The 22,270-nt window shown below is 39.9% G+C and overlaps 1 protein-coding gene across 4 annotated transcripts in view; it reads left to right on the top strand.

Moving 5' to 3' along the window:
* SLC44A1 (solute carrier family 44 member 1) overlaps positions 1 to 22,270 on the top strand; it is a 196,051-nt gene that overhangs the window by 85,526 nt on the left and 88,255 nt on the right. For all 4 annotated transcript variants that reach the window (XM_031027621.2, XM_031027620.2, XM_031027619.2 and 1 more), the window contains exons 4-5: positions 6,640 to 6,776; positions 19,423 to 19,516. In XM_031027621.2, coding sequence (XP_030883481.1) covers positions 6,640 to 6,776; positions 19,423 to 19,516 — 231 coding nt within the window. The remainder of the gene's footprint in view (positions 1 to 6,639; positions 6,777 to 19,422; positions 19,517 to 22,270) is intronic.

The following is a 22,270-nucleotide window of genomic DNA, read 5'->3' on the forward strand; positions in this document are numbered from 1 at the left end:
AGGAACTCCTTCTTTATTCCAGGCACTGTTTTAGGCACCAGGGATATAGTGATGAAGAAGACAGCAAATATTTGTGCCTTTGGGGAGCGGATACTCTATGGCTGGAGACAGATAATAAACCAATAAATAAGTAAAATAAGTGTACAGTGTATTAGTGAGTATGAGTGCTAAAGAGAAACAGAGAAAGCAGGAAAGATGGATGGAGAGACAGCATTTCAGATAGGCGGCGGCCCCACCATCATTGAGAGGGTGACTTTTGAGTGAAGACTTGAAGCAAGTGACTGGGCGTCCAGTAGCTGTGCTGCTCTCTGGAGGAAGAACACTCCAGGCAGATAGAAGTGCTAAGGCTTCTAGGTGCAAGTAAGCCGAGAGTGAGGAACAGAAAGGAGACCTGTGGGAGGTGAGGTCTGAGCAGTAAACATCTCTGAGTGTCCCTGTCTTCATCTGATCCCTGGGCTTCCTCCACCGTTGAAAGCTGTTTTCAGCTCTCAGTGCTGTGAATTTACCAGAAATGACTATGACATTTTCCCTTCTTAGCAGTTACCTGTGAATCGAGGGCTACAGACGTGCTCGCATAGGAGGCTGCCAGGCTGCTGAGGTGCATGGTGAGGCATTTCTTTATCAAGTGCTACCTCCGGGGACGTTTTTGCCTCTTCCTCATTGAGACTGGGGCAGGAGGCAGTGGGAAAGCGGGGCGTCGCTGTCATCGGCCTCATGGGTCAGGTTGCCCACAGTTCACCTCCGCCCTTTTTCTCTGTTCCTTAGTGTTCTTGCGGTCTTGGTGGCATCATAAACATTGTACTGTTCTCTCAGCCGCTATCTAGAGTGACAGTTGTGAAGATAAATCACTGCTTTCAACATGTTTCGCCCTCTCCCCCTGGCTTTGTTCCAGAAAGTGCAGGGCCAGTGGGGTTTTAGTTAATTGTGTGTCACGTCAGTTCGTTGGGTTAGTGTGTGTTGGGTTCGTTTGGGTTTTTTGTGGACTGTGGTGTGCAGGCTCCATAGCTCTGTCCTGTGTGGCACAGCCCTCCATGGTGCAGTTGGGTCCCAGCCCGGTGCGATGGGGGCACTAGCCTCGCCGGCACCCCACACAGGAAGTAAGAGGCCTCCTCTGGCCCCCTTCTCCTGCGGGCGGAGCAGAGATCCAGGGCTCTCTGAAGTCTATATTTAGCAATAGGAGAAGCCTCCGCGAGGCTGTTGTGTTTTTCCTTTTGGTGTGATTCACTAATGGCAGCATGCTCTGTGGAGAGGGGCTATAAACTGTCAATTGATATGAGGTAATAATTGGAAAAATGATCGGACTCCCATTTTTATTCTCCTCTGGGGAAAAACACGTGTCAGGACTCACTAACGCAGAAGGCGATGGATGGAGGGATTTTCCAGCCAGCTTTCCAGCTATAGTGCCGCAGAGCTTCCGTCCTGATTAGAGAGGAGAGAAGCCAGATTTGGCAGGAGGTGGCCAGCAGACTAGTATCTGTTTTGCCGCTTTTTGCTCCAAAAAGCCTTGCCGCAGAGTTGCCATGGCAGCCGGAGGCAGTTTAATGGCCGAGGCTCGGCTCTGGAGCAGCACCGCGGGTCCCTGCTGCCCCAGCCTTCCCCTCTCCCGCCTCCCGCCCGAGGGGCTGGTGACGCCAGGGCATCCGTGTGCCGAGACTATTGAAATCACATGCCCCGATGCGGGGGAGCTCTCAGGGCCTTCAGATTCGAGGGATGGCTACTTCTTCTGTCCCCTGTTTCTCCTTGGGCGTTAGCCCTTTGATGTCCCGTCCCGTAGTCCACCTTATCAAATTATTTGCAGTTCCTTAAATATGCTCTTTTCATGCTTCTGTCCTTTTATACATGCAGTTTCGTCTGCCCAGAACGCTCCCTTCCCCATCTGTCTGGAAAATTCCTATTCATTTTCAAAACGTGGCTTAGATGCTGCCTCTTGCCCAGTAGCGTGCTTCCTCTAACTCCTTATGCTCTGTGCAGAATTCCACTGTTTCCTCTGCCATCTCAACCTTGCCACGTATCACATGATGTGGAAATGACTGTATTTTTGTTTCTTCCTCTCTAGGCTGTAAGTTATTTGCATTTAAGAACTGGTGGTTGTTTTTTTTCTTTAATGAATTTTGTATCCCCAGGCCTAGCCCATGAGTAGATACATAATAAACACTTTGTAGTTTTTGTTGAGTGAATGAGGTGTTTCCGGATCATCCTATATAATTCTTTTTTAAAAAAAATATTTTATTTCTTTATTTGAGAGAGAGAGAAAGAACAAGCGGGGTGGGGGGGAGCGGCAGAGAGAAGAGGGAGAAGTAGACTTTCCACTGTGCAGGGAGCCCGATATGGGGCTCAATCCCAGAACTCTGAGATCATGACCTGAGCCGAAGGCAGATAGATGCTTAACCAACGAGCCACCCAGGCACCCCCATGCTATGTAATTCTTATCATGGGAGTGTAGCATACCACGTAAAGGACGGCACTGTGTGATTGGTCTATAACTCACTTGCCATTACCTTTATTCTCAGTTTCCATTTTAAATTGGAGGGCTAGTGGCGGGAAGAGCAGCTCTTGGGAGTCAGTCCCCCCAGGGTTCAAGGCAGTGTGGTCTTTGGTTGCTTGCCCAACTTGTAAATCTCAGTTCCCTCTTGTTGAATTAGGATGTGTGAGGACAGTGCTGAAGATGCTTGGTGGCCCAAAGTAAATTCTCGGTAAATCTTATATTCTCTACCTTGCCCTATCTTCCTTGAAGAAAATGAAAGCAAAATAGAAGTTTAAACCAGTGTGAGGCATCTCTGGCATCCTTCTCTGCATCGGCTCACTCAGTGTTCACTGTCCTGCCCTGAGCTCAGCTTCAAAAGTCACCTCTTTCCCGAACTTTCATGCCTTACTGTCTTGTCGTCAACTTTGGTGCATCTGTCCCCATGAGTTTACTGTGTAGATAGACCTCTCTATCTCTCTCCTGTCCTGTCTTTTTGGGGATAAGCTGTATTTCAAGAATTTCGATTGAAAATGAGTTTATCTGTTTCTCGCCTTCAGTAGTTCCCAGGAACCATCTCGACTATAATATATACTTATATGCCTTACCTGCTCTCCTCTGTAGTGTTCGCTTTACAGTTCAGTCTTTAGCGTGTTTCGCCATTCCTCTAGCTTCAAAGTTCAAAGCTCGCTTAGGTTGTTCTGCAGTCCTCTTTGCAAATATGTTCCTGGTACCATGTGATGATGCTGCATGCCTGTCGTATGTGACAATGGCCATAGGTGTCTGGGCTGTTGAGGGTGTGAAAGTGTTTTTCTCTTTTCGTATCTCTCCCTACTTTCATTCACACTTTTGGTATTTTATTCATTCCTGCTCCTCTACAGGATGTGAAACTTAAAGCTGTTTTTGTTAGAAGGTCTAGTAGAAGACTCACTGAGGACAGCGATGAAAATTTGCTTTTCACTCCAGTTTATTGCTTATCTGTGACAGTGGTTCTCCACCTTGAAAGGATGGAGCATGGGAGCCAGGGTGTATAATCACAAATCCATGTGCCCCAACCCCTTCCCAACCGTTTACCCAGTGGAAGAGTCAGGGTAGGCAGTTTTTAAGAAACCTTTTTAAGATATTTTATAGCCTCCTACCTGGTATCTTTCACCTTTTCGGTTAAAAAAAAAAAACTCGGGGGCGCCTGGTGGCTCAGTGGTTAAGCGTCTGCCTTCGGCTCAGGTCGGGATCCCAGGGGTCCTGGGATCGAGCCCCGCATCGGGCTCCCTGCTCGGCGGGAGGCCTGCTTCTCCCTCTCCCACTCCCCCTGCTTGTGTTCCTTCTCTTGCTGTGTCTCTCTCTGTCAAATAAATAAATAAAATCTTTAAAAAAAAAAAAAACCCACTTATCCATAGATTTGTTAGTTAAAATAATCTGGCCTGCCAGTGTCATGCTTATTTGAGAGTTGGATATTTGTTTCATTTCAAAAAAATGAAATTGGCAAATACAGTTCATTTTGTTTGAAGTGAAAACTGAAACTAATGTAAGGATTTATTTACCTGGCTAAGGGCATTTTTAAATCAAAAGGCAAGAAAGTGCAGTTTTAATGAATCATAAATTTGTCTGTTTGACACATGCACTTTTCCTACTCTGTAAATATTCAGTTAGATCCCATTTAGTTAAAATTTAATTACTTACAAACATGTTGCCATGGATTGAACGAACTTCAGGATGGTGGAAACAATATTCAGAGTTAATATAGAACAGTTACAATGATTTATTATTTTGTAGGAAATATTTTGGGACTAGAGCAGGTTGGACAGAGGGTGAAACTCCGAATCGGAAGGACTAGGTTTGAATTCATGCTCTGGCATCTACTAGCTCCCTTGGGCCACGTAGTTAGTTCCTGGGGGCCTCAATTTTGTCCTCTGTGGAATGGTAATGGCCTCTAGCTCATAAAGTTGTTGTGAGGATCAAATAAAGTCATGAATATGCAGTTTTGTAGATAAGGAAACTGAGGCTCAGAAGGATAACTATATTCCCCAAGGTCAGAAAACTACTAAGAAAGAGACCCAGAAAGCAGGCTCAAATGGGTCTGACCCAGGCTTGGTCCAAGGCTGCTGCCCAGTCACTAGGATAAATCAAGAGTGTGCTTTAAGATGCAGAAGAAGCTGGAAATATAGTGAGGACGTTTTTGGCCTTGGAGGGGGCAGAATCCTGCAGGACAATCAGACAAGGTATCTGTTCTCAGCAGGCTGTGAAAGGCAGTGTCACTCATCCAAGGCCCCAGAAGCCTCTGGCTTTCTCCTTTTCCTGGAACCCATTTTTCTATTGTCCTGTGATTTCTCCAGGTATTTCTCCAGGCATTGCTCATCGCTTAGAACTGTGCACTTAATTCCTCTCCCTGCCCCAGCTCCACTGCCCCCCACTGCTCACCCCTACAAAAACAGATGACAGGATTGTTGTGAGGATTGTGTGATAAGTGAGTTGATATGTGTAAAAGGTTTATTAATGCAGCATCTGGTACGTAGTAGTTACTCAATAAATGTTGGCTACCATTATTTTTATCGGTAGTGTTAACAGTATCCATGGTTGGTGGTGGTAAATGATTCCAGGTTTTTATGACACCTTGCTCAAGGCCCTGTGTGTGCCCTGCCCTGGGGCTGGCTTTGTGCCAGTCCTTGCACAGAGCCCCAAGCATGGCATGCTCACTCCCATACAAGGACAGATAGAGGGAGCGTCAGCAAGGGGGCACTTGTTTCTACACAAAGGTGGTTGGAGAGTTTTCTCCAGGTGCTCGTTCCTGGCCATCAGGCACAGGAGCCGTCGGAATTCCACTTCCAAATACCATCTTTCTGCTTGGCATCTTTTCTTCCTTTTATCTATGTAGAACATGAATGGTATTGGAGTCACTAACACAGTTATAAAATACTCTTTTTTTTTTTTAGTTTGGTGGTTGGTAGCTCATCCCCGACCTCCGTTCTGGGTTCCTGGTCCCCAGCTCCTCTGCAGTGTGCAATATTACTCCACCTGCAAAAGCCTCTCAGGTCCCCCTCCCCTTGATATTCACACTTTGTTTTTTCTATTGAATTTTTTTTCCAGTATCCTTTTATATCGTCCATCCCAGCATATGCTTTGACTTGATATTTTTTCTTTTCTTTTTTTTTAAGATTTTATTTATTTATGTGAGAGAGAGTCAGAGAGAGACAGAGAGCACGAGCAAGGGGGAAGGGGCAGAGGGAGAGGGAGAAGCAGGCTCTCTGCTGAGCAGGGAGCCAGATGATGCAGGGCTCGATCCCAGGACCCTGGCATCATGACCTGAGTTGAAGGCAGACGCTTAACCTACTGAGCCACCCTACTTTTTAACATTAAAAAAAAAAAGTCTGTTTCAGTGTAATTTCTGATTAATCTTTCCTTTTCTAAAATATAAATGTATATAGAATACAAAAGGGATAATTTAAGATCTGGGCATTACTTTGTTGATATGTAACGGACCTTTTAATAAACAGTATTTACTGTAGTTATCTCAACTCAAAAGTCATTTACATTTCTAGAAAATGAGAATTCTGAAAAGTGAAAGAAAGAGATTAAAATCACTTTATTCTAATATCCAGAGATGACTGTAGTTAAAATGTTGGTGTATTTCCCTCTAGTCTCCATTCAGCTTTATATGTTCAATTTTATACAATTTTACAATTCATTTTTATAATTATATATTCCTTAGCAAAAGTTTATATATTCATTTTTATAATTTTATATTTTGTATATAATTATATTTTTATTACTAAAGTTTATATATAAACTACAATTCGTGTTATATAGCAGTCTTGGGATATTCTAGTAATTTTTAGGGCACAGGATTGGCAAAAAATAAAACAAATTAATTATTTAAAAAACTAAAGTAATTTCTAATTATAAAGTATACATTACAAAAATTTAAATATTGGAAAAATACATCATGACAAATGTGAGTCCTATAGTTCCTCTAGTCACCACTGTTGACGGTATATTTACAAGCAATTAATTAAAAAGAAAATCTGTGATTAGATTTGTGAAATATCTGTTCATCTTTGATAAAATTTGTGAAGGAGTATAGAATAGAATAGATGTTCTTTGCTTTTAGGCTTAGTCAAATTAGGCTGTGAACCAGAGTGTTCTTGTGAAATAACATCTCGATATTTTTCTCCATGCTTTAGGTATGTGTTCTTTTTGGATCCATGCAATCTGGACTTGATAAACCGGAAGATCAAGTCTGTAGCACTGTGTGTAACAGCATGTCCAAGACAAGAACTGAAAACCCTAAGTGAGGTTCAGAAGTTTGCAGAGATGAATGGTGAGACATGAGGCCATCCGAGTCCTCACCCCGGTCACTTACTCTCACTGTTAAATATTGTGTGTTTGCTTTCCAATATAACTAGTGTTAAAGAAATCATCAAAGAACCTTAAAAAGAGAAAGAGAATTGAAAGTGCTTTTGGACTTCCTTGATGGAAAAGATGATAGTCACCTGGGGAGCTTGTTAAAACTCCAGATGCCTAGGTTCTACCCAGGGAAATTCTGACTGAGTAGGTCTTTGGGTTCTGGAAATTTTTTTTTTTTTTTTTAACAATGTCTCAGGTGATTTTGATGTAGCCTCTGTGCATTTGGGAATTACTAGACTACTCTTTGTGAAATTGGGTTTTTTCTTTTTCTCTTCCTAAGTATTGATTTAAAAGTATCTCAATTAGCATATTTTATTTTTATCCCTGGATAACAATGTAATATATGTTCTTATAGTAGAAATTTGAAAAATTCAGGAAAAGGAACATGAAGTAAAAACCAAAATTCTACCATCTTTCAATTGTGTTGGTTTGTTTTGCTTTTTTAAATTTAATACTGTCTCATAAGAATTTTTCTAAGGGAAAAGTTTTGAGAAACTCTGAGGTTAAACATATGGGAATTAGCTGAGAAAACAAACATAGTCAATTTCCTGACCTCTGACTCTATTCCCTTGGGTTTCTCATTTCCAGGTGCTATCCTCAGTTCTCTTCAGAGAATTTTATTTTTAACCTCTCTTCGTGGAGTGCCACAAACTGCTAGCCTGTGTTTTTGAACTTCCATGAGGTTTCATGTTTGCATTTTGTGTGTTGGACTCCCCAGAGCTGCCTTAGCCCTGCCTGAGTTTATAGGCTAGTTCTGGTTCCTTGGAACAAGGACTGACTCATGCATCCACTCAGGATAACTTCTAGCTGGGTAAAGAGACAGCTTGGGAACATACCTGCACACACACCTCTACATGACTCCAGAGTCTTCCCAATTGGTTTCTGGCCTTTTGAGGGCAGAAGGACCGCATCCTTCAAGACTGGCCATATTCCTGTCCTCTCACTTCATGCCCTCAGCGTGAGATAGTGGGAAGAGCATGAGATTAATGTGACCCTGGATTCTAAATCTGCTGTCACCCCACTAACTGGCTCTGTAATGAGGGACAGAAGGTGTAGCCTCTCTGAACTAGATTTCCTCATCTGAAAAAAAAAGTGAATTAAAAATAATGCCTCCTTCATAGGTGTTTGGGAGGATCAAATGAGATGATGCATGAATCCTTGGTACTTTGTGGGCACTGAATAAAGAGGTACCAGCTACCCTTTAAGATCTCATTTTCCGGGTGCCTGGGTGGCTCAGTTGGTTAAGCGACTGCCTTTGGCTCAGGTCATGATCCTGGAGTCCGGGATCGAGTCCCACATCGGGCTACCTGCTTGGCAGGGAGTCTGCTTCTCCCTCTGACCCTCTCATGCTCTATCTCATTCTCTCTCTCAAATAAATAAATAAAATCTTTAAAAAAAAAAAAAAGATCTCATTTTCTATTCCCCCATGATATCCTTACCTGTATTGATTTGGTGAGTCTAATACTAGAACTGTTGGCCCTGTCTTTATCAGGTTTCTTAGGGAGAAATGAATTATCCCTTATGGGTTTTTCTAAAATCTTAGACAATGTGAGCATACACACTGGGAGGTGGTAGTGTTGAGCGTTAAGAGTATAGGGCTCTGGAACCAGATTATCTTGGTTCAAATGCTGGTCCTACCACTTATTAGCCGTGAGACCCTGAGCAAGTTACTTGATCGCTAGATGCCTCAGCTTCCCCATTTATAAAGGGGATAATATTTGTACGAAAACTATTTCATAGGTTGTTACAAAGACCTCATACATGAAAAATGCTTAGAAGAGAGTCTAGCAAATAGTAAATTGCTAAAAAAATAAAGTATTGGTTACTGCTGTTACATTACTACTATTAATGTTATTATTCCCCCAATGGAATGTAATAGTCTTTCTGCCTACAGTCTCTCTCTACTTCTAGCCCCTTACATACTGCTGCCGTATTAATTTTGCTAGAGCTTCAATCATATTAATCCCTTACTCAGAAGTCATCAGGGGTAAAAAATAAAATAAAATAAATAAATAAAAAATAAAATAAAACACTGTATGTCTTACTTTGGCATTCAAAGCTAGGATCTAGTGTCAAACTATCTTCTGACACATTTTCTTGAACCCACTGAGTGTGAGTCTTGGTCCCTTGAACCGGACATGTCATCTGGAGGGCCAGAAGAGAGTTAGTTCCTTGTCGGCTGTATTGCCTGCTGTGATGATCCGCTGGGGAGAAATGCCCCATGCTGCCCTGCTGGTATGTTTATTTCCAGGCCATTATCCTTCTAAGTGATTATGATACTGAGTATGGCCTGTTAAGGCCAGTTTATAAGACCTTTCTGGTGAGTTTTACAACTTTGTTTTTTTCATAGTGTCTTACACAAAGCAGGTGTTCAAGAATATTAACGAATGAATATTATTCCAGAAAACAGACTTCTTAAATTGGTGCCTAACTACACAGGCACCCTTAGGCTTTTGAGGCAGCTGTTTGCAAAATAAGTCAACGTGTTAAGCATAAAAAAAAGTATTAATAATGGCAGCATCAAGAAGCACAGCAGTGGAGGATAGAGAGGATAAATATTTTAAAAAGCAATAGAAAAACTATGAAATTATAATAGAGAAGGGAGCCTTTGGTGGGAGGACACAAATACCTTTATTTTAATAGCAACCCTAAGTTGAAAATTCTGAATTTCTCAAAAAAAAAAAATCTATATTGTTCTTTGGATTGGTGACTTAATACTTGACCTGGTAAAATTTAATTCCAACATTGTTCTTGTCACTGAGAGAATTCTTTGTTTTTTGCATTTTTCCTCTTTTGTCTTTCCATCATTTGAGGTGCATAATGATTTGGAAGGAGCAGATGATTTTAAGTTTAAGTGGGAAATTTCCAAACCTCTAAGAGAGTTGTTCAAAATCCATGACCAAGTCAGAATATAAGAGCAAACTATAAAGCTCTTAGAAGAAAACATAGGGGAGAACTTCATGACATTATATTGGCAATAATTTCTTGGATATGAACCAAAAGCACAGTCAACAAAAGAAAAAGAATAGATAAATTGGACTACATCAAAATTTAAAACTAATGTGCATCCAAGGACACAGTCAGCAGAGTGAAAAGGTAACCCATGGAATAGGAGAAAAAAGATTTGCAAATCATATATCTGATAAAGGGTTAATACCCAGAATATATAAAGAATTCCTACAACTCAAGAAAAAAAAACAACAGCAACCCAATTAAAAATGGCTAAAGGACTTGAATAGACATTTCTTCAAAGAAGATACATGATACGCCAATAATGACATGAAAAGATGCTCAATCTACTAATCATACGGGAAATGCAAATATAAACCACAGTGTATACCCATTAGGACAACTTCTACAGAGAAAAACCCAAACATCACAAAACAGAAAATAACAAATGTTGGTCAAGTTATGGGTAAATGGGAATCTTTGAGCATCATTGGCAGGAATATAGAATTGTATGTCCGCTGTGGAAAAGAGATTGGAGTTTCCTTAAAAAATCAAAAATAGAATTACCACAGAGGATTTTTAGGGCAGTGAAAATACTTCGTATGATATATAATGATGAATTCTTGTCATTATACATTTGTCCATGCCCATAGGACTAGGGACTTTGGGTGATTATGATGTGTCAATGTAGGCTCATCAGTGGTATCAAATGTACCACTCTGATGGGGAGGTTTTAATGGAGGAGGCTATGCATGTGTGGGGGCAGGAGGTATGTGGGAAACCTTTGTACCTGCCTCTCAATTTTGTTGTGAACCTTAAAACTCTTTTAGAAAGTCTTATAGAAAGTAGATTACCATATGAGCCAACAATCCCACTTTTTTTTTTTTTCAAGATTTTATTTATTTATTTGACAGAGAGAGAGACAGTGAGAGAGGGAACATAAGCAGAGGGAATGGGAGAGGGAGAAGCAGGCTTCCTGCCGAGCAGGGAGCCCGATGCAGGGCTCGATCCTGGGACCCTGGGATCATGACCTGAGCCGAAGGCAGACGCTTAACGACTGAGCCACCCAGGCGCCTCCAACAATCCCACTTTTAAGTATATATCCAAAAGAATTGGTTATAGGATTTCAGAGAGATATTTGCAAACTCATGTTCATTGTAGCATTATTCATAATAACCAAGAGATGAGAGCAACCTAAATGTCTAATGATGGATGAATGGATAAAGAAAACATGGTATAGGGCGCCTGGGTGGCTCAGTTGGTTAAGCGACTGCCTTCAGCTCAGGTCATGATCCCAGGGTCCTGGGATCGAGTCCCGCATCGGGCTCCCTGCTCCGCGGGAAGCCTGCTTCCCCCTCTCCCACTCCCCCTGCTTGTGTTCCCTCTCTCGTTGTGTCTCTCTCTGTCAAATAAATAAATAAAAATCTTTAATAAAAAAAAAGAAAAGAAAAGAAAACATGGTATATACCCACAGTGGAATATTAGCCTTGAAAAACAAGGAAATCGTGTCATATGCTACAACATAGATGAAACTTGAAGTCGTTATCCTAGGTGAAATAGGCCAGTAATAGAAAGATAGGGCGATGGTTTCTACCGGCTATAAAATCTCAGTTTTGCAAGATGAAAACATGCCTGGGTGGCTTAGTCAGTTAAGGGTCTGCTTTCGGCTCAGGTCATGATCCCAGGGTCCTGGTATCGAGCCCCACGTCGGGCTCCCTGTTCAGCGGGGAGTCAGCTTCTCCCTCTCTGCTGCTCCCCCTGCTTGTGCTATCTCACTTTCTCTGTCAAATAAATAAATAAAATCTTTAAAAAAAATGTAAGGTAAAATAACAGTTTACTTACCAGACTAAAAAGATAATATAAATCGTTTTCAAAGAGTTCTGAGTTTCCATGACAACATCTCAAAGTGCTTTTTAGCACTTACAACTATCCACTTGTGTGAACTTTTATTACCTTCACAAATTATTTAAAATCTTTATAAGGGAAAGCTTTTAGGTTCCTATAATAACATTTGTAAGAAATGCATTTATTAAGCAAAAAGTATTTCCTCAACTCTTTCTTTCAGACAAGAAAGAGGAGTGTTTTCTTGGACACTGAAGTTTGTAGAACACCACCGTCCAATGTGTCTGACTAGAATAGAAAATTTAGAAGTAACAGCTGGACATGAGATGGTTAGGAAGAGATGCTGCCATATTATAAAGAGCTTTAAAAGGCAAGCAGAAGAATTTAGACGAATGTAAAAGTCTAAGTTCTGGTACATGAGTTGGGTGGGAGGTGGACCAAGCATACACTTTATTATTATTATGGTTCATCGTTTTTATATGATACAAATATAAATATGATGCTAGAGAATAAATTAAAAATTGCCTTTTAAAAATTAAAATTGCCAAGTACCATAAGGACTCAGTACCAGACTTTTTTGGTTCTTTGTTTATCATTTACCTGAGTAGTGCATGAATTTCCTGTGGGGTGGGATCATGCTATTCAATTCTGAATATCCAAGCCCTAGTACAGGATGCCACATAGTAGCTATCCATGTGTTTTGAAAGAACAATGCATTGGACTTCTCTTTCTCTCTCTCTTTTTTTTAATATTTTATTTATTTATTTGAGAGAGAGAGAGCATGGGTGGGGCAGAGGCAGAGGGAGAAGCAGACTCCCCGCTGAGCAGGGATTCCCGAGGTGGGGCTCCATCCCAGGACCACCTGAGCCACCCAGGTGCCCCTGGACTTTGCTCTTCATCTCTCTCAGCACTTAGTAATTTCTCATTCCCTCAGCACACTTTATCCTTTGCTCAATTCTGAATCTGTGTCAGTTGCCACCAGCTGGTAAAATGTTTAGCTTCATTCTAACCAGAATTGATGTGAATCTTTGGTCGCCATCTTTCTCATCTCTCAATAATTCATTTTAGTTCATTCATTTATCTCTCCTGTCCATCCTATCCGCGTGATTATTCATAACCTTTTTTTTCCCCTAAGCCCTCTTGTTTTTCCTCTTTCCTCACCTTGTGCCCTACAGAGAAAACTGAAATCATCGGGTGGGAGCCCTCCCCTGAGTTATTTTCAGCAGAGCATGAATTCCATCTTACTCTAATTTTGCTTCCCTCCAGTTTCTGGTAAACAGGTTTCCTTCTTACTTTATTATCATTATTTTTGAAAACTCAAATAACGTATCCATTGTACGGGGGAAGAGAACGTCCCTACCTTGGAACCTAACTTCAGCTTTATATGAGATTTTCATCTCAACCCAGCCTGACCACATCAGGTCGTAATGCCTGCTGGGACAGTCCCTTCCCTTCCTCTCTCCCAGATCCAAGTTTGGCCCATAGTTCATCCTTCACCTTACTCCACTCTCCCCATTGGTCAGCATGGGCTCCTGCGTCTACTGAATAGATAAATCAGACTTGAGCCTTGCCTTGTTTCACCATGAAGAGATTGGAGTTTCCTTGGTACCTACTTTGAAACTTCCTTGAAGTTTATTGGTACCTACTTTGTGCCATGCACAGTGCCAGATGCTTTGTGTGTCATTTTATTCTTTCCACTTGCAAATCTAAATTCTAAACAGCAGTTTAGAAATAAGAATGACCTGAAAATTGGGGGCCCACTGCATAGTCTCAGTCATTGCTAATATTTTACATGGAATACCTTATTATCTTTTGCATTACTCTTATCAAATTTTTATATCTAATTTGTTTTTCTAACACAGAAGTAAAATGACAGAAATCTTGTTTTTCTTGTTTGTGTCCCATTTATAGCATGGAAGAAATCAATCCCATTTGGGAGTGCTTCTTCAGTGCACTGTATTTTGTGAAAAGTAAGAGCTTTATGAACTACCATGTAGACCATGTTCATACTTTGAGTAGGGCCATGGAGCTGGGTGCTTTCTCGGTGATCATTGTTCTGTCTTTGAAAACCTCGAAAGATGATGTGATATATCAGATAAAAGTTATGAATAGAAATAAGCCTTTGATTATCATTACCTAGGTGTTATGTTTAAAGTTAGTATCAACAGATGATCAGCATTACCCTCTTTCTTACCAGCCAGTAACAATATAACTTAAACCACACAGTTAGTATGGATTCTTTTTGGCACAGTGAATCAAAAGATTGGACTTGATATCATTTACAAATGAATGAAATGATCAACCCTAGCAACTGCTTTAATTGCCTCTAAGTTAGAAACCAGCAAGGGAAGCTTGGTTGTGAAGGGGGAAAAAATCCTTATGTTTGATAATGCAATTTTAAATAATTCCTTCATTCGACAATTAATTAGCACCCAAGAGATACATGCCAGAGAAACAAAGAAAAGGTACAGTTCCCTTTAGGGAGCTTGCATGATAGAAGACAAACTTTTCATTGTCCTCCACAATACCTAGAAGTGTTGCACATAGATGTCCAAAATTAATTCACTCTGCAAATATTTATTATGTGCGTAGTATGTGCTGACAGTGGTTGACAGATAATGTCATGCCACCAGCTAGTTAATGGGTGCTTCTTGGGAACTACAAATATGTCCATACTTTTTGTTGGTTCCTGGAAATTGAAATTGGGAATTGTATTCTTCCAGCATATGAATATATGTGCTTTCCTAATTGGAGAGAAAGGGGTTAAATTCATTGGACCTCACACAGGAGTGTAATTTGTTTTTTGTAATGAACACTGTTCTGCATTGGGAGATTTTCTTTTTTATTAACTACAATTTTCTAAATTATGTTTTTTAAGGAATCTTTTCTGTTAATTTAGTATATCCTACAAATATCGTTGTGATAGGAGACATTTTTGGTTGTCAAAACTGGGTGAAGGGTCGGGGGAGGGTACTGGAATCTAGTGGCTAGAAACCAAGGATACTGCTAAATATCCTGCAATGCACAGGACAGCTCCTTACAACCAAGAATTGCCCAGCTCAAAATGTCATAATACCAAGGTCGAGAAATCCTATTTTACATAGTGTAATTTGTAGTGAGGGGTGAAAAGCATATAAACATTATGTATAACATGTAACACCAAAGTAAGAGATTCAAAATAGGTTATTTTATTTTTTTTCCAGTCAGGATGTCTGTTGTATTCAACAGATGACTTTTGAGTAGTATCTATGTGCCAGGAGAGAGGGGTCCCACATATTTTGAAGGCATAAGGTCCCAGTTCTCAAAGAGCTCACTTTCTAAAAATAGAGATGATATGTAAGCTAAAAAAAATTACAAAATGATATGCTAAGTTTTATAATAGACAAAGCAGTAAATAGCTTTGGGTACATCAGAGAAAGCTTAATGAAGGAGGTGAGGCTTGAGTAGTTTGTAGAAATTCTGCTCAAACTTGAACATTTACTCAGATGGTCGTTAAGAATGGACAGTCCAAGCAGAGGCAACAGTGTGTGAAAAAGCCTGGTAGCTTGTAAACAGCAAAACTGTAAGTGGTTTATTATGTTAAGATAAGGCTGGAGTTTTAGGTAGAGGCCTGCCTTACGAGAGCTTTGAAGCCAGGGACTTTGGAAATTATCTTGAGGGCGGGAGGGTATTACAAGTAAGGACTATTTTACAAAGACCATTCTCAAGGTTGTGTGCAGCATATAGAGAAGAGACCCTTTGGGAGAGTAGTTTGAAGCAATAAGAGATCTTGAAGCTCTGAGATAACATAGAAGGGTCTGATGGTCAGGACTTGGTAACTTGAATGTCTTGAATGGTATCCAAAGATGATGGATAAAGAAGAAGATACAGGATGACTTCCCGTTTCATCTTGGGGATTTCGTGAATGGTGGAGCCATTAACAAGGATTGGAGATATATGGGAGGAGGCAGAGCAGATTTGGAGAGTCGGTGATAGAAACATCTTTTTCTTCAAACATGTTTTTGAGATATCTGTGGGATGTATGTTTTTTGCCCAGAAGCTTATTGAATATTTGTCTGATTATGATGATTAGGAATGGCACAGAAGAAGCATTGTGGCCTAGGAGTGAAGAATTTTATTTCTAAATTTGTCAGTGATTGCTTAGAAAGGCCTTGGAAGTATTACTTTTTTCCTCTGTAATCTTTGGAGCATGGTGATGGAAACATACCTCTTAGGGGAGTTCTTATAAGTGATATTGAGCTAAAGAATAAATAATTGAATATTATAAGGCATTTGAAAAATTATGGTAGTTAAACATTCTGGGGACTATAGCAACTGTTTACCAAGATAAATGTTTATATACCAAAGTTGGCTTCCTAAGATCACTCATTTTGAATACCATTGGCTGAGTTGCATGGATTGCCTCTGGTGTGGTTTAGATAAGCTTTTGTTTTTGGTTTTAGACTTCATTACTCAAGTATGGTTTTCCCTGCCTTTTGCGTTAGAAGAAAAACTTTGTCTTACTCTTTATGACCAAACCTCTTGCGCTAAGTATTGTTTATACTCTCACTATAAAAAAAAAAGAAAAAATAAGATAGATACCACCTTAAAAAGTGTTCGCTGAAAATGCATTAGCTAATAAACGTGAAAAGAGAAACAGTTGTAAAATGTTTGCCATTACTGGGTTGTCTTAATGTTCTGCATTGAGGCTTCTCTGTCCATCAGCCTTTTGAGTAGGAAGCATTAGAAGGTTTCTTCTGATTGTTACTACTAACATTGTAAAGATCTTTTTCCTTTAATCTATTTAGTACAGGATCTATTTAGTACTGGCCTATGTCCCAGAATACCATCAGAGATAAGGCTATTATCCTTTCATTGAGCATTATCCTGGGAAAGTATTTATAAAATTGAACTCTGTTGCACCTGCTGACCTCCTTTTTTAAATGAAGAAAGGGTGGGGACGGAGATTATGTTCGCTGAATTCAGATGGAGCAGTGTGCTTGCAGACGCAGTGCTTTAGTTAGGCCCTTTTCATATTGTGCAAATTGATTCCGTCTTGCACTCTGAAAGAAAGAAGTTGACAATTCAGATCAGGAAGTTGATGATCACGTTGGGTGCTCTGCAGTTATTGACACGGTTGCTGTGTTTTTCATGAGCAATTCTATAGTAAGACTCCCAGATATTTCAGGATTAATCTAAAATGTTTGCTTGCTACTGCTGTCATGTTTTCTCTGAAAACTGCTGTAAATAGAATCTAGTGGCATTATCTTCAAAGACGAAAGACTAATTTTAGAAGAGGTGGATATTTAATATTCATGCTTAACTTAAAAAAATAAGTCATTAACATGGAAAAGAATGTTCGAAAACAATTTCAGAAACTTAGTTTCCTACTGAATCTATCTTAAGAAGTGGAAGAAACTTGAAGAGTGCCATGTAACTTTCAAGTATCTCTTTTAAAATATCTTACCTTGTCAAGGGGCGCCTGGGCCTGGGTAGCTCAGTTGGTTAAGCATCCAACTCTTGATTTCGGCTCAGATCTTAATCTCAAGGTCCTGGGATCATACCCTAAGTTGGGCTCCCTGCTCAGAGGAGAGTCTGCTTCTCCCTCTCCCTCTGCCCCTCCCCTTGCGCACTCTCTCTGTCTCTGTCTCTCTCTCTCAGATAAGTAAATAAATCCTTTTTAAAAAGTACTTTACATTGTCAAATTACTTGAATTATCTTTATATAAAATAGATGCTACATGTATTTTTGTAAGTATGATATTTACAGCCCATATATTTAAATACCTAGCAAGTTGGTTGCTGATTTGGGGGCAGCATTACTGAATTAAATGCAGGTTTGTGGCTTTTTAAAAATTCTTTTGGCTGATAGGACAAGATTTAAATGAAATAAAACCATTCTCAAGGTTGTCCTAGCAAATCTTTTTTTCTGTATTCCCTTGAAGTTCTTTCACACATCCTCATGTGACATTTCTATAATTAGTTCAATGTTAAAACCTGCCATTTTCACTTCACATTTTATTTTAAACTTTTTCAGTGGTCATATGGTGTGAAAGTCCATTGTTACTATAATATAAACACAAAGCTATTCTATTTCTATTTAATAATAAAGTATTTGACCAAATTAGTAATCTGGTAGGGACTGTAATTAATAAAATATAAACAGGTTACATGATAAAGTGCAGTAGGTCGTCAGCAAAATTGTAAGTAGAGCCTAGGTTTTCTCAGTTAATGATACCTATTGTATGACGAACCTGACAATATTCTAGTTGCTATGTTATAAAATTAGCAAGTCAGTAAAATAAGACTTATCAAGGATTTGGTGGACTGCATCCATCTGAATTTTATATATTATTATTATTTTTTTAAGATTTTATTTATTTATTTGAGAGAGAGAATGAGAGAGAGAGAGAGAGCGCGCACAAGAGGGGGGAGTGGGAGAGGGAGAAGCAGACTCCCCGCTGAGCAGGGAGCCCGATGCGGAACTCGATCCCTGGACTCCAGGATCATGACCTGAGCCGAAGGCAGTCGCTTAACCAACTGAGCCACCCAGGCGCCCTGAATTTTATATATTATTAAGACACATATTAGCCACAGAAACTGAGAAATAGATGGCTGTTTGCATAACCAATCTATGATGGAATTTGAGCTGTTTTAAACTATCTGAAAACTGAGAATCCTTTTATCACTTTGTTCAGTTTATTTGCAATTAATATTTCTTGCCTTTTAAATAAGGAAAAAGTAATGTATTGTCTGAAAGCATATATGCTATATGCAGTCACTTAAAATATTTAGTAATGAGAAGCATAGGAAAGAGAGACAGGATGTGTAGTTGAGGGTGGGTTTGTAGTCAAAGAGATCTAGGAGTTCAATCCCAGCTCTGCTGCATAGTAACTGTGTCATCTTGGGCAAGTTATGTACCTTATCTCTTAGCCTCTATTTCGTCCTCTCTGAAGTAGGCTTAATAGAGTTATAGTAAATACATAATTAATATATGTGTGGGGTGAGAGGAGAACCTCCCCCGCCCCCGCCAGTGACTTTCTAAGAGTTCCCAGCATGATGGGAGGAGGGGGCAGGCCCTTTGTCCATCCCCAGAGAAACTTGCATGGGGAATAGAACCAGCCTTGGGAATGGGCTGCTCTTGGCCTAACCCTCAGAAGCGCTGGGCTGGCCAAAATGCGTGGCTTCTTCAGTAGGAGAATTTTGTCATGTTTCTGTTGTTCTATTATTTGGAGACATTCCTGAACACGGTTTGGTCAGTTACAATGAAAAGTTGACCTTTTTTTTTTTTTTTTTTTAAGATTTTATTTATTTGACCCAGAGAGACACAGCGAGAGAGCGAACACAAGCAGGGGGAGTGGGAGAGGGAGAAGCAGGCCTCCCGCCGAGCAGGGAGCCCGATGCAGGGCTCGATCCCAGGACCCGTGGGATCATGACCTGAGCCGAAGGCAGACGCTTAACTGACTGAGCCACCCAGGCACCCCTGAAAAGTTGACTCTTTAAAAAAAAAAATACATAGGGCTTGATATATGGCAGACACTCGATAAAGTTAATTCTAGTACTTATTGTTGTTATTACCCTTAATGTTATTAATTAAAATTTGTATATAAATTACGTGAGAGGAATCAGTTTTAAATGATTGAGGACTGATCAGAGTCTTATTAATTTTATAGTGTTTTAAAGTTATATATGTTGAATTAATATTAACGTATAAAATAAATACAGTGAATCAGTGAGAGAATTTATGGAGGCTCTCTTCTGCTAGCTAACGTACACCTTTTCTTTCAACAGGCTCAGCACTGTGTAGCTACAACCTAAAGCCTTCTGAATATACTACGTCTTCAAAAGCTTCTGTTCTATGCCCCAAATTACCAGTTCCAGCGAGGTAAATTTTATTGTATTTTGTTAACTTGTGACTTTTGTTTTTGTAGGTAGATTTTAAACTGTAAATATTATCCTGGGGAAAGAGTCACTTGATGATACGGGTTGCTCAGGACCAATACTTTTATAACAAAATTTAAAAAGTAGTATTAGAAATGACAACATGTATTTCATATCTTAAAACACACACACACATACACAGGCAAACAACTTTTCTCATTCTCAGATTTTAAATTTCTTTTGGGGGCTTACTTTTTTTTTTTAATGCCATAATTTTTAAGTATATATAACTGCTGAATCATTGCAAAATCTACAGCAAAATTAGAAGCCAAGTCTCACAATCTTCAAAGATTCTTTGAAGTTGACCCTAGTAATCACTTACTGGGATTATTTTTAATTTACTTTGTAAACTTAAAAAATATGCCAGTGATTATTCTCCACACCTTATTTCAGGCTATATCTTTTAGGTACATTCTCTATAATAATACACTGTTTGTCGTATCTTATCCAAGGTCTTATTCAACAAACACTGATTATTTCAGTACCTCCTGCATCTAATGGACACAAAGAAGAGACAGGACATATTCTTTGTTTGGAAGGATCTCACAGTAGTTACAAGTAAAGCCAACTTTAAAATTATAAATAGGTTTTTTAATGAGGAAATAAATTGGCAAGCATTGTAGAATATATCCTCAGAATTAGGTGCATAGGATTTGGAGCATGTCTAATCTTGAGAATCTTAAGTGTGCATCAGCCAGGTATGACATGAGTCAACTTCGCCAGGAATACTGAATTGAAGGCACTTTTATTATATCTTGGTATATTATAGCAAGCTACTGATTAAAATTTTGAGACTGATTTTATGTGTGCTTTCCTTTGGCTTGCTTATGGGTGGTACTCGTGCTTTATTAACTTGAATGAAATTTGAAATTTTCTGTTGAAAAGTAGATAAAGGATCTATCAGTTTAATTGATGTCCAGCTCTTTTAGTCTTGTCAAGTTGCTATTGAAATGAAAATGTAAAGCCTACGGAAATGAAAATAAAGGGACTGTTTTAAAAGATATGAAGTAGGACCTATAAATTAGGGGCTTAGACCGATAGGTAGAGAGACCCCATTTGTGACTGTTGAGAATATTAGGGAGGCTGTAACGGTAAAGAAAAGGAGGTCCTTTGAATAGAGTCGTTGGAGAAAATTTATCAGTGTAAAGACAAGAAAGGCTCTGTCCTCTCATCTCCTCGACTGCTAACAGCCTGTTTTAAGTGCATACTGTGAGTATAGAGTCATATTTTAAGGCATAAACATATTACAAAAAGATAACCAGAGAGCCCTGATGTGAGGATGATGTTGCTCTGTACCTGTGTTATATGGGTGGGGCAGGGGTCGGGTAAATCCTCCTTCACCTCTGACCTCTGACCCCACCGTGTCGAGGGCTGCCTCTTCCTGGTTATCTGTCTCAGGTGTTCCGTTCTTGGCCGTACAGAGCTCACACATCTCACATACAGTGCCCTGAAGAGCATTCACTAGAAGATGAAACATAGTATTAGGGGCTTGGGTTTTAGACATGGACAGACTTGGCTTCTAACAAGGTCATCCACTAATGTCTCAGTAATCTAAGATGCAGTGATGACCCTAAACCATCTGAAAACTGACTGTGTACTATGTTTATACTTTTTTAAAGATCCTCAGGTTTGGGGCATCTGGGTGGCTCAGTCCTTAAGCGTCTGCCTTCAGCTCAGGTCGTGATCCCAGGGTGCTGGGATCGAGCCCTGCAACGGGCTCCCTGCTCCGCGGGAGGCCTGCTTCTCCCTCTCCCACTCCCCCTGCTTGTGTTCCTGCTCTCGCTATCTCTCACTCTGTCAAATAAATAAATAAACTCTTTAAAAAAAAAAGATCCTCAGGTTTTACTTAGTTTAGTACCTCACAGTCTAAGTATCTTACCACTTTTATCTGAACTCAGCCTGTTGGAAAGTAAAAAAAAGAAGTAACAGTTGATAGGAGGAAATCAAATCAGGACCTGGTAAATAACATCATTTAGCCTTTGGCAAGCGAAGTGCAAAGATCAGAAAACAATGAATTTGTTTAATAAAAAACTTGGGGGCGATAACCACATTCCACACCTCGTATTAAATACCACATCTTCAAAGATGAGTAAGATCTGGTCTCTGTCCTTAAGAAACTCTGTCCTTTAAAAAAAAAAATACGGACTGGTTTTGGTGACTTTTTTGTATACACCAAAAGATGGGCACTAGGCAAAGCTATGATGCAGGCAAATGGCCTTTAGCATCGTTCACATCTCTTTGGCTTTCCTCCTAGGAGCACCCTAGTGGGACCAAAAGAGCTGCTGTACTTTGAGTCCAGATAGGTCTGGGGGTGAATTCTGTGTCACCACCTTCTCTTTGTCAGCTTGAGCAAGTCTCTTCCCCTCTCTGTGAACCAAGTGTCCTCACATGTAAAATGGCAATATTAATACCTTTGTCATGGAATTGTTGTAAGAATTAAGTAAGGGCATATGTTTTAAGCATCCATTATTGTGCTTGGCATCTGGCTTAGGGAGTAGTATTTCTCTCAACCTCTAGAGCCTCCCATTTCTCCCTTAACTTTCCTGGGTACCTGGGCACCTTCTGCCATTGAAAAGCAATGCCTATTCCTTGGAGAAAAGCAATTATAAACTAATTTGCAGTAAAACACTAACACTACGTAATTGCCAAATGCTTACTATTCCTAAGAGCTTTTGAATTTTAAAAGCAAATGCCTAGA

The sequence above is a fragment of the Leptonychotes weddellii genome, chromosome 14, assembly GCF_054177405.1.
Source record: "Leptonychotes weddellii isolate Sample4059 chromosome 14, ASM5417740v2, whole genome shotgun sequence".
Taxonomy (NCBI): domain Eukaryota; kingdom Metazoa; phylum Chordata; class Mammalia; order Carnivora; family Phocidae; genus Leptonychotes; species Leptonychotes weddellii.